The sequence below is a fragment of the Rissa tridactyla genome, chromosome 8 (genome assembly GCF_028500815.1).
Source record: "Rissa tridactyla isolate bRisTri1 chromosome 8, bRisTri1.patW.cur.20221130, whole genome shotgun sequence".
Taxonomy (NCBI): domain Eukaryota; kingdom Metazoa; phylum Chordata; class Aves; order Charadriiformes; family Laridae; genus Rissa; species Rissa tridactyla.
The window spans coordinates 4285538-4300714 of NC_071473.1; the positions used below are offsets into that span (position 1 = coordinate 4285538).

Here is a 15177-nt window from a genome sequence, read left to right on the forward strand (position 1 = left end):
ACAAGGCTTCAAGTCCCAAGCTGGCACCGCTCGTTTTCTAAAGGATGCTCTTCCACGCCGCTCACCCCCATCCCAACCCCAGCAGCTCCGGCCATGCAAGCAGCTCCCCCCCCGCCCCCCCGCGCCTTCCCGGGGGTTTGGGGAGGGGGAGCAGGAGGAAAGCCGGGGGTGGGGGGGGGTGTGCCGGTGGGGGGGTGAGCAGGGGGGCGGCGCGGTGCTTACATGCTGCTGGCTGTAGCCCTGCAGGAGCAGGAGGTGCGGGGACTGGTAGAGGGAGTACCGCATGCTGCCGCCGCTCCGCGCCGCCGCCGGGCTCCCGGGCAGGGTGGAACAGTGCCGCTGGAGCCCTTCCCCGCTGCCGGCCCCGCTGCCGGGCCCGCTGCCGGCCCGCCGAACCGGGCAGCCCAGGCTGGTCTCGCTGAGGCTGCGCCGCAGGAGCGGCGGGGGGGGACCGCGGCGCTCAGCCCCCGCCGGCGCCCGCCGGGCCCCCCGCGCCCGGTGCCGCTGCAGCTTCCGCGCTTGGGCGTTGATGCCTGCGGGGAATTGATTTTGGGGGCGGGGGGGGGGGGGGGGGGGGGGAAGAGCAGCGTTCAGCCCCCGCCGCCTCCCCGGGACCTCCGCAGCCGCAGCGCCCCGCGGCTGGGGGGATGCTGCGGCGGGGGAGAGGGGATGGAGCGGCTGAACCCGTCCCCCCCCCCCCCTTCCCCGCTCCACGGGACTACGCGGTCCCCTGCCCTCCTCGAAAGGTGACGCCAGGACACCAACGCGGGGAGTTTCGTGCCCCAATGCCACCGCCGAAAAGGGGGTGCCCCAGCCCTCCCCAGCCCCTAAACCCCACTGACCGGGGGGCAGCCGGGCTCAGCGTCCGCAGCATCCCCCACCCGCCCCCGGCCACGCTGCCGGGACTGGGGGGGGGGGGGCGGCAAGAGGAAATCGCTGCTAAAAAGAAATTTAGCTCAATCTTTGAAATCTTTGCAATAAAAAAAAAAGGAGGGGGGGGTGGGGGGCTTGGATGCCGCCTTCAGGCCTTTAGCACTCGGTGACCGGCAGCAAGCGGGAGACACCGTCGGCCCACCCCCCCCGCCTCCCCAGCATCATCAGCCAGGCCTGGGGGCTGCAGCGGAGCCTGCCTGCCGCAGGAGCAAGCTGGAATTAACTTCTCCCAAGCATCAATTCGGGCAGAGCCGTCCGCAAGATGAACGGGAGCCGGAGCGAACGGATAAGCCTGGCCGAGCTGCAAAAGCAGCCCCTGCTGTGGCATCCCCGGCCCCGGAGGAGGCGGGGGTCCCCACGGGCCCCTCCATGCTGCCAGCGTGGCTTGAGCTCTGCAGGAGGAATAAGAAGTTGCGGGTGCGACGGGCGATGCTCGTACCTCGGGTGGGCAGCCTCCTGGGAGCAGGTCGCTGGCATTCGGGGAGGACGAAGAGAAGGGGGAAAAAAAAAAACCCCAAACCCTAAAGGCTTTGCTTGCGGGAGCAGCGGGGCAGCGGCGGCGGCGGTGCAGAACGGAGGCAGAGCCCCCCTCACGGCTCGGCCGGCCAGCAAGCAGAGCAGGCTTCGGCCGGCGGGATTTGGGGACAGCCGGCGGGATTTGGGGACGGCAGAGCGGAGAGCCCAGTGCCCAGGGCTGCTTAAAGGGACACTCACAACCTCAGACCCAAAAAAAAACATCATCTGCCTTATTTGGTGAGGAATGGGCTGCAGGTTCTGAAATACATTTTTTTTTGTTTGTTTGTTTTAAGTCAAGCGCTCCTTTGCTGGGAAAATAAAAGAGATGGGGATGGGGAGAGGGAGAAAATAGCCCCTCCTGTTTACATGCCTTGGGATTAGGGCAAGGCACGGCCAAGCAGCCCCGAACAGTCCAGTGCCCTGCGTCCTTCTTAAAAAGGCAATCGGCCCCGCTCTCGTCCCCATCGCGGCCAGCAAGATGGCACAGGACGCCTGCGTCCCGCGGATGTGAAATCCAGGGGGTGCAACACGCCTGCTTGGGGGGGGAGCGCACAAACTGTGCCACTGGGGATGCCAACGGCCACCCCAAACGCGTCTGCAGGAGGCCTCGGCTCCCCCCAGGAGCCCTGTCCCCACCCCACAGCACAGAAATGGGCCAAAGGGATGAAGGATGGCTGGGGCGATGCAGGTCCCAGCCCGGCCCGCGGGAGTGGGGGCAGAGAGGGGCCAGATCCTGGGGAGTAGCTCCCGCTGGAGCTCATTGCACTGGGACGGAGCGGGAGCTGCGGGGCTGGGGTCCCGCCGTCCGAGAGACACGCCATCAGCGGTCCCTTATCTAGGGGAAAGGAAGCTTCTGTATTTATTTTGTGGAGGAAAAAGCTGCTTTTTTACTGCCGATAGAGCCCCCGTCACAAGCTCCCCGCTAACCCTGGAGCTGCGCTGGAAAGATAAACACAGCTCTTTTCCTGAGCATAACAAAGTCCCTCCATAAAACGGGGTTGTTTTTTTTTTTCAGTCCGCTGGTACTGTTTTCTCTTCCCGAGCGTGTGCAGGTTATCCCACCCAAAATGCTGCGTGAGCGTCCCCGACACAGCGCGGCCGGGGCAGAGCTGGCAGCTGCCGAAGCCACATGGCGATGCGGATGGGAACGGGGCAGGATCGCACCCCGTCCCGTAGGGAGAGCTGGGCACCCCAGGCAGGGACATCGCACGGCCCCCGGCCGAGCTGCTGCCTCTAAACCCACCCCGCATCCCAGGGGGGGAAACCTGCCAGTTTTGGCACCTGGGATCTGCTTCTTTTTCAGCCTAGGAAAAAGGTTCCCTTTTCCTGGTTGAGAACTAGATCAGTCAATAAATAACTCCCCAGGCCCCAGGAAAGGAGAAATGCTTTGAATTTACCCAGGAGGGGCTAATGCCGGGCTAGTCCTTCCTAATGTAATTGCTACGCAGGCCCCGCAGGGAGTCCTCCCTGGATGCAGTCGTGCTAAGGTATATCAAAGCCAGACCCACAGAGGTACCTGCCAGAGCATCTTTCGCTACAATAAGCTTAACTCCTAAGTTTCTCAAGGCGTGCACGCGATTCAGCCTCCAGCCTCCCGGGAAAGGCCCTGCAAGCTCAGGACACGGTGCGAAATGGGGCTGGTTTGGAAGCTGAATGCCGTAAAGATGCCAAGTGCCGCACCCGTCTCCCAGCACCTCTTAATTTGCGGGTGATTTCCCCAGATGCTCCCCAGTCGCTGCCTCATCGCTCCCGAAAAGGAGCGGGGCCAGGGGCAGCAGTGACAGAGGGCGTCAGCCTCGTTTACTGCGGAGATGCTCTACCTGTGCTGCTGATTAGTGGCACGAGGGGCGAGTGCCTTCCTCCCCAGTGGGAAGCAGCTAATCAGCTAATTAGGATAATGGGTAACTGAGCAGATAAAACTCCTAAGCTATTTGCTAACAGGTCACGGGTGGCTGTGGAGCCTTTCCCCCGGCCTCCTGCTCAGCAGCGGGGCAGGCAGCGACGCACCAGCCTGTGCGACGCCAGCGGTCCCAGCCGTGCCGCTCCGGTGATGCCCTGCGCCAGGAAGGGCCCCGCAGGTATTTCCCTGGGGATCCTGCTTTGCAGCATCCCTGTGCTTTTTTTTTTTTTTTTTTTTCCTTCCCCCGCTAGGGAGCTGCAAGCCCAAAGTCGCTTTATTTTTGCACAGATGCTGCATTTTTCCACACCAGCGCCCCACCACCCTGGGCAGGCAGCTGACGCTCGGCAAAGGGACCTCTGCCAGCTCGAGGCTGGTGACAAGGGTGACCCCGGTGGAGGGGACTCGCAGTCAGTCCCCATCACACCAGGAGTTTTGTGTTTCTTTGAGGTGCTAGATGAGGGGGAAGCAGGTGCCTTCCCCCAGATGCTCTGCATCACTCCTATCCATCTCCGGCATCTCGCGGATGGGGTGGGAAAGTGTGGTCCCAGCCCCGCAGCATCCCTCCGGGCAGTGCCACCGCCACCAGGAGAGACTGGTGACAGAGCCTGCCACCAAAATAAAGGGCCGCGGGAGTGCGGCTTCTAAACGGTGAGACAAATGAGGGCTGTGTAGTCTGCAGAGCAGACAGCCTAAACAAACGTGGGTGTAGGTTTTTCTGTCTCGGAAGAGCTTGGTCAGCTATGGAAAATGCCTGAAGGTTAAAAAAAAAATAATAAAAAAAATAGAGAATTTCCACCACCCCGCCCAGGAGTGCTAAAACAAATGAAGCGATATCCACATTGAAAGTGTAATGGGCTTATTTCCAGCGCCAGGGCACACGATCCGGTCAGGAACTTCTCCTCCATCAGAAATCACCGAAGGGTGCCAAGCCCAGGCCGGCTCGGCGCTGCCGGCTCCCGCGCCGGGCAGCCTGGAGCTGGGTGGGAGCCTCACCCTCCCCACTGCTGCCAGCCCACCCAGGATCCAGGTCCCCGGGTGGGAACGCCACTCATTGCAGCCGAGGGGAAGAATTTGAGGCTGAGAGCTGAAGTGACCTTGGGCTCAGGCAGGGAGCTGCCACGTGGCCCTCCCCGCCGTGTGCTATAACCATCGCGCTTGGCTCTTGCCCTTTCCTCTGTTCAAAAGAAGCTGTTTTTAGAGTCACCTCTCTCCCAAAGCGCTTAACTGCTCTCTGATCCCGGCTGGAGAAAGCCAAAGAGACGAGCAGAGCATCCACCTTCGCTGCTCCCTCCCTGGCCCGAGCCCCTCTGTCTCTGCATCCCGTGCAGCGAGCTGGGACCGGTCCTGCAGCGTCCCCTCCCTGAGCAGACACAAGGATGGGACATGGCGAGGGATGGAGGGTGCCCTGTCTCGCCGTCAGGTGCCAGTGGACCACCCCGCACAGCGTTAATATGAGGGCAGGGGCTGCTTTCCACCGCTCCTCCATCCTTCCCATTTCCAGGCAGGAGGTGAGCCCAGCCCCAGCTCCCCGCGCTGATGGGGACCAAACTCCACGCTCAGATTTTGGGGCACCCAGGCAAAATCGCAACAGCGAACTGCAGCTGGTGGGGCTCCAGCAGCCTCTGCCCTCCCCCGAAATGCCCACAGCTGGTTTCCTTCACGCCGTCTAGCCCTCGTTAAAGCAGACGGAGCCCACTGGGCATGGGACAGGTCAGGTCATTTGTTCTGCTGCCGATGGGGGAGCCTTGGCTCTTGTTTGCAGAGCGCCTGGGGTAATCCTGCACTCTCTTCAGGTTATTTTTGACAATCACAACCCTTTCCACCACTTGGCGCCCATCCCTGGCCGACACCTCCCGAGCCTGATACAGACCCTTCCATCAGCAGGTCAGACCCATCAAGGGCATCATGCAATTAAAAACCTGATTTTAAACCTTTCAGCCCTCGTCCTCCCAGGGCTTTTAGCTGAAGGTGGAAGGAGGGAAACTTCATTACTCTGCGCTGGTGTCACTTATTAACCTGCCGGTTCCTAATGATGCACTTATCTCCTCCTGCCAGCCCTGGACTCCATCAGGCACCTCCGGGTAGGGGGGGCTCTCCTGCCCTACATTGCTCTCTCTTCATTAGCTTTTCATTTTGCTTAATCGCTTCTGGTGTCTGGCCTGGGGGATGCCCGTGGGGAGATGGGGCAGCAGGGCAGTGCTCTGCCGGGCACGAAGCTGCGCCAGGGCGTGGGATGCTGGGATGCTGGTTCATGGTGATGGGAGGAATGGGCAACACCAGTGGTCTTGCCTGCTGCTGCCCAGCTGCACCTGGGGATTTGGTGTGGACCCTTAGACTGGCTGGGGTAAATATTTGAGGTCACAAGTACCAAATTTATGCAGGAGAGCACTGAGTACCAACTCTACCCAAGAGCTCTGCAGCTAAAACGCAGCTCTCCTCCCACCCAGCGCTTGCACCAGCACCCTGTGCCCAAAACATGGGGAAAAAAGGTGTGGGGTGCATCTCCCGCAGGCAACTCGGGGTGGGGGGGTGGGTGGCAGCTCCCCGGACCCTCTCCCTGCCCCGCGCCCGGCTCTGACCTGCGGTGGTGGTGTCCACATCCTTGGCCGCAAGCTCCTCCACCTCTGCCCTCTTGCGCAGCTCCAGCCGCCGCGAGAAACCCTCCCTGGGCTTCCAAAGGTCCTGAATGAGCAGCGGCTTCTCGTGGTCACCCAGGACCCTCAGCCCCTCCGTCTGCCACCGTTTCTCGGGGCCCTCGAACTTCCCGATGACATCGCACAGGGCGTACTGCCCGGCGCTGAGCTGGCTCAGCCCGTAGCGCTCCAGGGCCTCCTTCACCAGCTCCCGCGCGCCCGAGCTGCCCGTCGCCAACACGCTCTTGTAGTTGGTGCCCGCGCAGATGTTGCCCCCGAAGATCTTCAGGACGCCAGGGGCCGAGAGCTGGGTGGAGAGCTCGGCCGGGTCATCCTCATCGGCTGCCGGGGAAGCGGAGGTCGAGCTCCGGTCCTTGTAGCTCAACGTCCGGTACAAGACTTGGGAGAAAATTCGGCTCTGGCGCTTCAGCCGGTTCTTGGATGGTGGAGCCATGGTGGAGGAGGACCCATAAAACATCGTGCGTGAGGTCGTCATGGGGCACAGCTGGGCAGGGAAGAGGACAAAGAGAAAGATCAGCAGTTTGCAGGACGGATGTGCAGCAGGGAAGGGCAAGCAGGAACCAGCCGGTGGCTGTGGAGGAACCACTGTCACCTCCAAGGTGGAAAGAGACAGCGGTGAGGGAGGGCTGCTTCCCTTGTGCAACCCAGCCGAGCTCAGCCGGGCTCCTCGGCATCAGCACAGTTAGCCCAGAATGGATTTGTCCCTGAAAACAGAGCCTGGAGTGATCCCAAATTTCTCCATCAAGTGTATTAAGAGGTCCCTCTCGCCCAAGCAAAATGCAGCGGGAGGAGAGCAGAGCGCAGCGGGGCCCATCCTGGTCAGGAGCCAAGGCATCAAGAGTCACTTTCCTTAACGAGTTTACGGAGCAATCCCATTTTTTAGAGGTGAAACAGAAAGCTCAAGTGCAAATTCAATCACTCCGAGGTCACCGCTAAATGCTTTTGCTCACCGAGAGGCACAGGGTGAAAATGGGCTTTAATTAGCCTTTCTAAAAATGTCCTGACTCTGGCAAATCTCTCGGCTGCTGCTAGTTTGCGGAGGATGTTAAAGCACGCGGTGGCATCGCTGACAACGCTGCCCTTGTCGCGTTAGCCAGGGCAAGGCTGCTCGGGGTGGCAGTGACCGGAGGAGACGTGGCCATGGCCGTGCGACACCTTGGTCGCCAGGAACGGGCTGGAAACCACAACGCTCTTCTGGCTTTAGATGGATAGTAGTCCTGCCCAATGTCACCGCCGACATCTGGGACCGGCTGTGAAATCGCATCCTGGATGCGCAAACACCTGGCGCTTGCACGGCGCTGATAACGCCATCGGCTGCGCCACGAACCGCCGCTGGGGAAGGTCCGGAAAGAGAATTTGAGCATTTCTGATCCGGACAGGACACGGATTTCCCTCACCTCCAGATTTATAGCGTGCAGGGAACAGGCAGCGAGTCGGTGCATACACAGGGGATCCCCAAAATGTCCCGCCCGCAGCTACGGGAGCGCCGTGGGGCAGGGGTCGGCGTGATCCAGCTGTGCGTGGCCAGCGAGACATGGGGTGCCCGCAGCATTCCGCATCCGCAGCCCCACCTCGCCCGGACAGGATCTCGGCGCCGGAGCAAACCCAGCGCCATCAGGCAGAATGATGTCGGCCCTGGAAAGCCTCCAAACCACCATCTCATCCAGGAAGAAAAAGCGTCCCTGCTGCTAATGGAAGAGGTCACCTCCTAACCCAGAAACAGCCTCCCTGCTGCGCACGGGGCATGTCTGCGGGGTGCCCACCTCCCCACGCCAGGACTGGAGGCCCATTGGATGCCGCAGATGGGGAAACTGAGGCACCAGCAAGCGCTAAGGCTGCAGGCCGTGCCTGGGAGCTGTGCGACCCTGCTGTACCCCAGTCATCCCTTTTTCGGGGGTTTTCGCTCCCACCAGGACTGTGAAAATGCTGGGGTTTGTCCTTCTTGCCAACCTGCTGGCTCCAAAAGCGAGGACACAGCGGCCGTCTGGGCGCTGCGGGGCAGGGAGGGAGCCGGCAGCCGCCCTGGCACATCGCTGAAACCGGCCTTAGCCCAAAAAGCAGGGCTTAGCGGCTCATGTTTTGTACCCAGCCAGCTGAGCCAAGTGTTGGCTCCCCAGCAGCTTCACCAAACCCCCCTGGGTCTGGGGAAGGCTGCTCCTGCTCCCACCTTGCAACCGGGGAAACTGAGGCAGGGATGGGGTTGAGGCTCCAGCTCCCCCCACGCTGCTGCTCCTCCTCCAGCTGAGCTGCTGCTGGGGACATCCCTGGGGACAACCCTTTGCGTCTGCCGTGTGACATCTCCCAGGAGCGCCGGGCAGACCCGACCTGGGGAGCAGGTCAGGGCACTGGCAGACAGTCGGGTTGAAGAACGGCTTCCGCCGGCTGCCAGCAGGGCCCCGCCAGCCCTCATTAGCATCGGGCAGACGAAAAACTACCCCAGTGTCCCTACGAGACCCCGCCATCAAGGATGCAAAAGACGAAACTTTGTCATCAAATCACTGTTTTCAACTCGCGGATTTAATCTCCTCCGCCCTGAACAACCTCCAGCACAAAGGGAAACGTCTGCTGCTGGTAAAATCGTTCCTCCAAACCCACATCACAGACGGAGACACCATCCTCGCTTCTCGCAGGTCCCTGCCTGGTTTTGAATATGCTATTTATAGCTCAGCCATTTTCCTGCTCTTTCTAACAAATGCAACTTCTACAGAGAGCGGGGGCAAAGGCTTTTCTTGGGGGGGGAAAAATAAGACCACTGGATTGAGAGACGCTTCTAACCTGGTCACCCTGTTATTCAACATCTGGAGCAACACCGGTGGGATTTCACCAGGCACCAGCCCAGGCCACCTGAGAAATTGCAGCCTTATCCCAAAAACAGCGTAATGTGGAGGACTCGAATGGGTGGGGTAAGATGGTAACAAGACGGGCTCATCTGTATGCTCGGGCACACCAGTCACCGGCATCTCCGAGGAGCCTGAAGAGAAAACTGTGGTAGGTGCGATGCTGTTGGGTCCTGCTGCGGGAGCGGGGATGCTCCAGCTGGAGCCGGCTACCTGGGGACAAGCCGGCAAAGGCGTTGACTGTTTGGGCACATCTTCCCGCAGGTTGGTGGGACATGTGCTCCTGGACCAGTTCCCCGGCTGTGCCATCGGAGGACAAACGCCTGTGGCTACGGAGACATGAACCAGACTTGCCAAAGCATCCCTCTCTTCAGCACTCAGCACTTCAGCACATCTTCTCCGCTAACAACTATACAGGAATTAGCCAAAACCCTGTGATTGCCTCCCGGCGGGATCTCTATCAGGTTTCCTCCACCTCCTCGCACGCTGTGCCGGGCCACACCAAAACCTATTTTCCCTGCCCGGCACTGTCTGTATTCGTTCTGCGGAGCTATGACAAATGCTTTTGGTATCCACGTGGCCACCACATGTCCTTCCATCACCACAACTGACTCTGCAACCGCCAGGGACTTTCCTGCGGGCTCCGAGGTTCCTGCTCCCAGGGCGGATGAGCAGCTCCTTCCCGCTGCCCCCACCCAGCCGCCCACGCAAAGCCTCCCCTTACCTTGCCATCCTTCTCACGTGCCTTTTCTCCTTCCATTCATCGTCTTCCTCAAAACGGGCCTTCCCCTCTGTCGTGCATCATCCCAGGTGGGTGTCTGTTGCGTCTCTGCAAGAGGAAGAGGAGGAGCAGTCCTGGGCCGCTCACACTGCGGTGGCTTTGGAGGGCTCGGAGATGCTGCGACTCCGCTCCCAAAGTGCATCACGTTTGCATGCGGGCTACCGAGCCACATAGATGCCCCCTGTAGCCCAGCACCTCACTATATCCCCCTGCCTCCGACTAAACATGGAGGGCTGCTGACCCCTGGGGACCCACGGGGGACGCGTGGCCGGTGACGGGCATGTTTGCACGTGTTCATCCAGCCACAGCCTGTAGATGGGAATGACCAGCCCAACCCCAAGCCCAGGCTCCGTCCCAGCAGGAATGCGGCAGCCTCGCGGGGGAGACGGAGCAAAGCCAGCCACGGCGATGCCCACCAACAGCACCTACCCCATCGCACAGGGGCAGGGAGAGAATAGCTAGAGGAAAAGAAACGCTATCAGAAAGGAAAGGCAAAGGGGAGGAGATGGGACCAGAAACAACCCCATGACCTTCATCTCCGTCTCCCAAGCGCACGTGTCCCAGGGGATGCCAGGCTGGGGACCCTCTCGCCCATGGGTGGACAGCAAGTCCCAGACCAACTCCTTCCCCCCAGCAGCCGCAACACGCTGGGATGCTCACCGAGATTTGTTTTTCCTGAATCTCAGTCTATTTTGCTGGATATCACAGAGAGCCACCAAGCACCGTCCCCTCAACCTCCCGGCACCGGTCTGCGGGAACACGACCACCGATAACCGAAAGAGCAAAGAAGCACCCGCAAAGCGCCTGCGGTGATTTCACGGGCGTCTCTCAGAACGAGCCGGCACGGCACAAGAAATACGCTTTTCCATGGCTCCACCGCCATTAAAAGCAAACACGCCACCTAATTAAATCACCTAATCAGGGCCTCGGCGTGGGCTGGGTCCAGCCCCTCTCGCTGGCCCAGCGCTGGGGCTACGGGGGGAACTTTCTGCCGGGCGACAGGGTCGTGGTGCGAAAGGCAAAGGGACGCTAAAGCCGCCTCTGCTGCTCGACGCTTCTTCCAGTGATTAATCGCTCCCGCCGGTTAAATATTTATGCCTTATTTCCAATGTGTCTGGCTTCAGCTGCCAGACATTGATTCTTGTCACGCTTTTCTCTGCTCAATTAACGAGCTTTTGGCCACCGTGTATTTTTCTCCTCTGCGAGAGTATTTAGATGCTTTAACCAAGCCCCCCCACCCCTTGTTTCTCTTTGAGGTGATTTATGAGCAGAATAACTGGATGGCCACCTCCTCTCTCGCCGTTAAGACATTTTCTGCAGCCTCTCCGTCCCTTCCCCTCGGTTCCCGCATCTCCGCCGCTGACACGGAGAGACTGGGTTTGGCTGTTGTGAGCCCAAATGCAGTTCTGAGAGCGCCCTGACTCAAAATGCGAATAACTGCTATTTTTTTCCGGTGCCAAATTTCCCGTTACATCTTCAATTCTCCAGCACAGAAATGGGGGCAGACACGGAGCCGCCTGCGCCCCCGTCTCCCCCAAGGCTGCCCCCGATGGAGAAGGGAGCCGGTGAGCCCCTGCGCCACCTCTCCCAGCGTCTGCGAGCAGCTTCGGCCGAAAACGGTGCGTGGTCAGTTTATCGTCCGGATGAGGGACAGGAAAACACGTATAACTCCAGTTATTATTTTTGGGTGCGAGAAGATTTCCATTTTCCATTCCATTCCAGTTAGGATGCCTTTCGCTCGCCCGGTTTACCGGCCGGATTTGTACAAGCTCTGGGTCAGCCCCAGGTTTTTCCAGAAATCATTTCTATCTCCTTCCAGATTAGCGATAAAAGCACTGAAACACCCAGGGCATGCTACCAGCTAGCAGTGCCCAGCAGTGATAATCTCCTCTGATAACTGCCTTTGAAATGGAGCAGGTTTATTTAATACGAGCTTTCTTGACACTGTATAACGTCGGCACTAAATACTGGCCTGGACTGACTCTTTTAATATTGGAAAGTGCAGATTTTTACAAGAATATCACCTCGCATAACTCAAATGCTTTGTAAAAGTGTATTACAGCCAGAGAGTCACCTCTCGCATCAGAGGCTGAAATCATTTTGACTTGCCAGGAGTTATTTTCCATATAGCTGCCTTGGATGGCAGGGATTTAGTCCTGGTGAAGTCTTTAATCAATTAAAGCCTGAGCCAGGTTTCTCCCTCTTCTCCCCGGGGAGATGCTATCAAGCCAATCAACCTGTAGCTACCAGGTCATCTTACTCCCTTTTGGGATGAGCAGCAACGCTATTAAAACCCTTTTTAATCTTCTGGAATTTCCCCAGGGCTCGTCCCGGAGCAGACGCAGCTCTGCACGGCCGGGCGGTGAGATTTCAGCTGTAACCGTCCCAGAACAGCAACCAGAAAAGCAAAGCCATTTCCCCAGACCTCTATTTGAAAGAAAGAATTCCCTTTTTTTTTTTTTTTCTTTTTTTTTTGGCTGGGGGGGGAGGCAGAAAGCACTGGCGTCGCAGCCTCGGTGCAATGGCAAGGAGCGCAGCCTGGATGCTGCGCACGGAGGGAGAGGCCGCCCCGGCACTGCAATGTGGAACAAATTATAAGCGGGAGAGCAAAGGAAATGAGAACACCCTGGATGCGGCGGCTTTGACGTGCGCTCCTCGCCTCCAAATCCTGCCCCTCTGCACATCCCGTCCCTCCCGCCCAGGCTGCCAGGGCAGAGCCCAGACCCCTCCGTTCTGAACCACAGCCCCCCACTCCCTTCCATTCCGGATCAAATCCTCGCTTCAGAGCCCAACCTTTTCTTGTGGGAGTTTTATCCGTCTAATCTAGGGACAGATTGGAGGCTGCAAATGTCGATGCCATCCTCGGCGCCGTCCTTAGCCGGATTGGAGCGGGTAAACTCCTTACCGCGTTATTATTAGCAGTAGGCACCCTGAGGTAGCGCCCTGGACCCCACGGCCCAGGGACCGCTCAAACAGGACATAAAGGCAATCCCGGTCCTGCAAAGATGGACTAACAGTTTGTCTTAAAGGCAGCTATAGCTCCACAAACACATTATAATGATTCGGGACCCAATTCTACGAGGACAACAGGAGTCCTTTTAACAGGTTTTCTTTTCTTGCTTTTTTTTTCTTTTTTTTTTTTCCCCCCTCTCGTTATTTTTGCAAGGTCTTTTGAGCCGCCAGCGTGCATCAGCTCTCCGGTAATGCGCAAGTAGGAACGCCAGCCCCCTGCCCCGGCAGTTCTATTCACACACACACACGCAAGAAACACTTCACAAAGAGCATTTGCTTTCTGCTGCCTTCCGAGCAGCAGAGTCTCGGTAGGCTGCCTAATTATAAGATCTTAGCAATAATTTTTTTTTTTTTTTTTTCCAGTGATAATTAACTGATCCTGGAGAGTGCTGAAAATAAGCACTTCCCGAGCAAGTAGCAAACTCCCCTGAGTTTTCTCTGCTAAAGTTACAACTCAGCATGAAACTGCTCCAGCCCCGCGGGGATGCGGAGCATCCCAGCACCTCCCTGCCAAGGCCTGGGATGCCAAGACAATCACAAGCAGCTGAAAACAGGTGAAATGGCGTGTGTGGAATGGCAGCGGGATCCCAAGGGGCGTGCAATGGGGAGACGGATGCCAAGGGATATGGAATCAGGAGAAGGATCCCAAGGGATGTGCCATGGGTAGAAGGATCCCAAGCACTGTGCAATGGGACAAGGATCTCAAGGGGTATGGAATGAGGATAAGGATCCTAAGGAGTGTGCAATGGGATAAGGACCCCCAGGGGTGTGCAATGGGACAAGGATCCAAGGGGTGTGCTATGGGGAGAAGGATCCCAAGGGATATGGAATCAGGAGAAGGATCCCAAGGGGCGTGCAATGGGACAAGGACCTCCAGGGGCATGCAACGGGACAAGGATCCAAGGGGCATGCAATGGGCAGAAGGACCCCCAGGGGTGTGCAATGGGACAAGGATCCAAGGGGTGTGCTATGGGGAGAAGGATCCAAGGGGTACGGAATCAGGAGAAGGATTCCAAGGGGTGTGCAATGGGGAGAAGGGTCCCAAGGGGTACGGAATCGGGAGAAGGATTCCAAAGGGCGTGCAACAGGACAAGGAGCCAAGGGGCATGCAACGGGGAGAAGGATCCCAAGCTGTACACCATGGGGAGAAGGATCCCAAGGGGCGTGCAATGGCTCAAGGACCCCCCAGGGGTGTGAAATGGGACAGGGATCCCAAGGGCTGTGCCACGGGGAGAAGGATTCCCAGGTGCCCGGCAAGGGGACAGGGATCCCAAGGCGCTGCCTCTCCCCAGCGCAGCCCCCCCTGCCCGCCCGGTGCTGCGGGGCAGGTCGGGTCTCCAACGGCAACGGGAGAAGCCTCAAGCCCCGCCGCCGCTTCCCTCCTGCCTCCCCTTCCCCAGGGAACGAGAAACAAACATTCCCGTCCCAGCAGGCGGGGGGGACCTGGAGAGGCTCCCGGGGGCGGGGGTGTCCCGGGGATGCTACCGGGGTGATCTGCCCCCCTACCACCACCCCCACCACCCCCCCAAAAAAAAAAAAATATGGGGGGGGGAGGGGTTACCTGGGGTAGGGTCCGTCCGCGATGCGCGCCCCCCGCCCCCGGTACTCACCGTGCGGGGCTCGGCGGGGCGGCCTCGGCGCGGCCCCCGGCGGCTGCAGCGCCCGGAGCCGCCGGGGCTGCGCGGCGCGTCCCGTCCCGTCCCGTCCCGCCGCCGGGGCGGAGCGGAGCCCAGCGGAGATGGGGCGCCCCCCCGCGGCCGCCCGCCGCTACGCGCAGCGCCGAGCACCCCGACACGGGCGGGAGGGAGGCGGGGTAGGGGGGGGAGAGGCAGTCGGTGTGAACGGGCCGGTTCTCCCCGCCGGTGCCCGGTTAAAACGGCAGGGAGCGGGAGAGGCAGGGCTGCGCCGGCGGCTGCGGGCTTTTGGCTGAACTGGTTTTATCAAAAAAAGCTCCAAAATCGAGCTGGGGACTCCCGCGGCTGCGCAGGGGCCGAGGGTTGTAATCGGGAGGGGATTGAATCGCGACTGCACCGGGGAGTCGTTCGAGACGAGGTGGTCGCCGATGCTCTGCCTCCCTCGGTTAAAAATTCTCCTCTTCGGTTAAACGCGCGTTTCTCTGCGCGATGGGGTTACGCTGTGGGTGGGAAGGCGGCTCTGCCACCCAGGCACCCTCTGGGAACGACAGCCCAAAAGCAAAGCGAAGCCAGGAGGCCTCCCAGGGCAGCCCGATCGCCAGCAGCGGAGAAACGCTGGGCGAGGTTGGAAGTTGTGAGTCAGGTTTCGGGGTGAGTGCAGCTGCCCCTGGAAGCAGGGATCCCTCCCCGGCTCTCCGGGAAAGCTGCCGAGCATCACAGCCCTTGGAGGGGATCTAGCCCCGGCATCATTAGGATGGAGAGGTGCGAGCGAGAGGGCAGCCAGTGGATGTGCGGAGCCCGGGGTGGGCTCCTGGATGGGGAGCAAATTCTCCCTTTCCAAGAGGAGCCAGTGCCCGTGGGAGAGACTGGTGTTAACTGGTGGGTGATGGCGGGGGGGGATGTCCCCCTC

At 59.6% G+C, this 15177-nt stretch overlaps 1 protein-coding gene across 5 annotated transcripts in view; it reads right to left on the minus strand.

Annotated features, from left to right (window-relative positions):
* Nucleotides 1-14332, minus strand: part of RADIL (Rap associating with DIL domain) — a 26963-nt gene extending 12631 nt beyond the window's left edge. For 2 of the 5 annotated variants that reach the window (XM_054212517.1, XM_054212514.1), the window contains exons 1-4: nucleotides 14195-14327; nucleotides 9565-9669; nucleotides 5929-6487; nucleotides 223-533 (exon numbers count right to left, since the gene is read on the minus strand). In XM_054212517.1, coding sequence (XP_054068492.1) covers nucleotides 223-533; nucleotides 5929-6487; nucleotides 9565-9600 — 906 coding nt within the window. In that variant the 5' untranslated portion in view covers nucleotides 9601-9669; nucleotides 14195-14327. Of the gene's footprint in view, nucleotides 1-222; nucleotides 534-5928; nucleotides 6488-9564; nucleotides 9730-14194 lie in introns of those variants that run through there. The other 3 variants (XM_054212516.1, XM_054212518.1, XM_054212515.1) reach the window with 3 other exon arrangements.
* Between the last annotated feature and the right edge of the window lie 845 nt (nucleotides 14333-15177).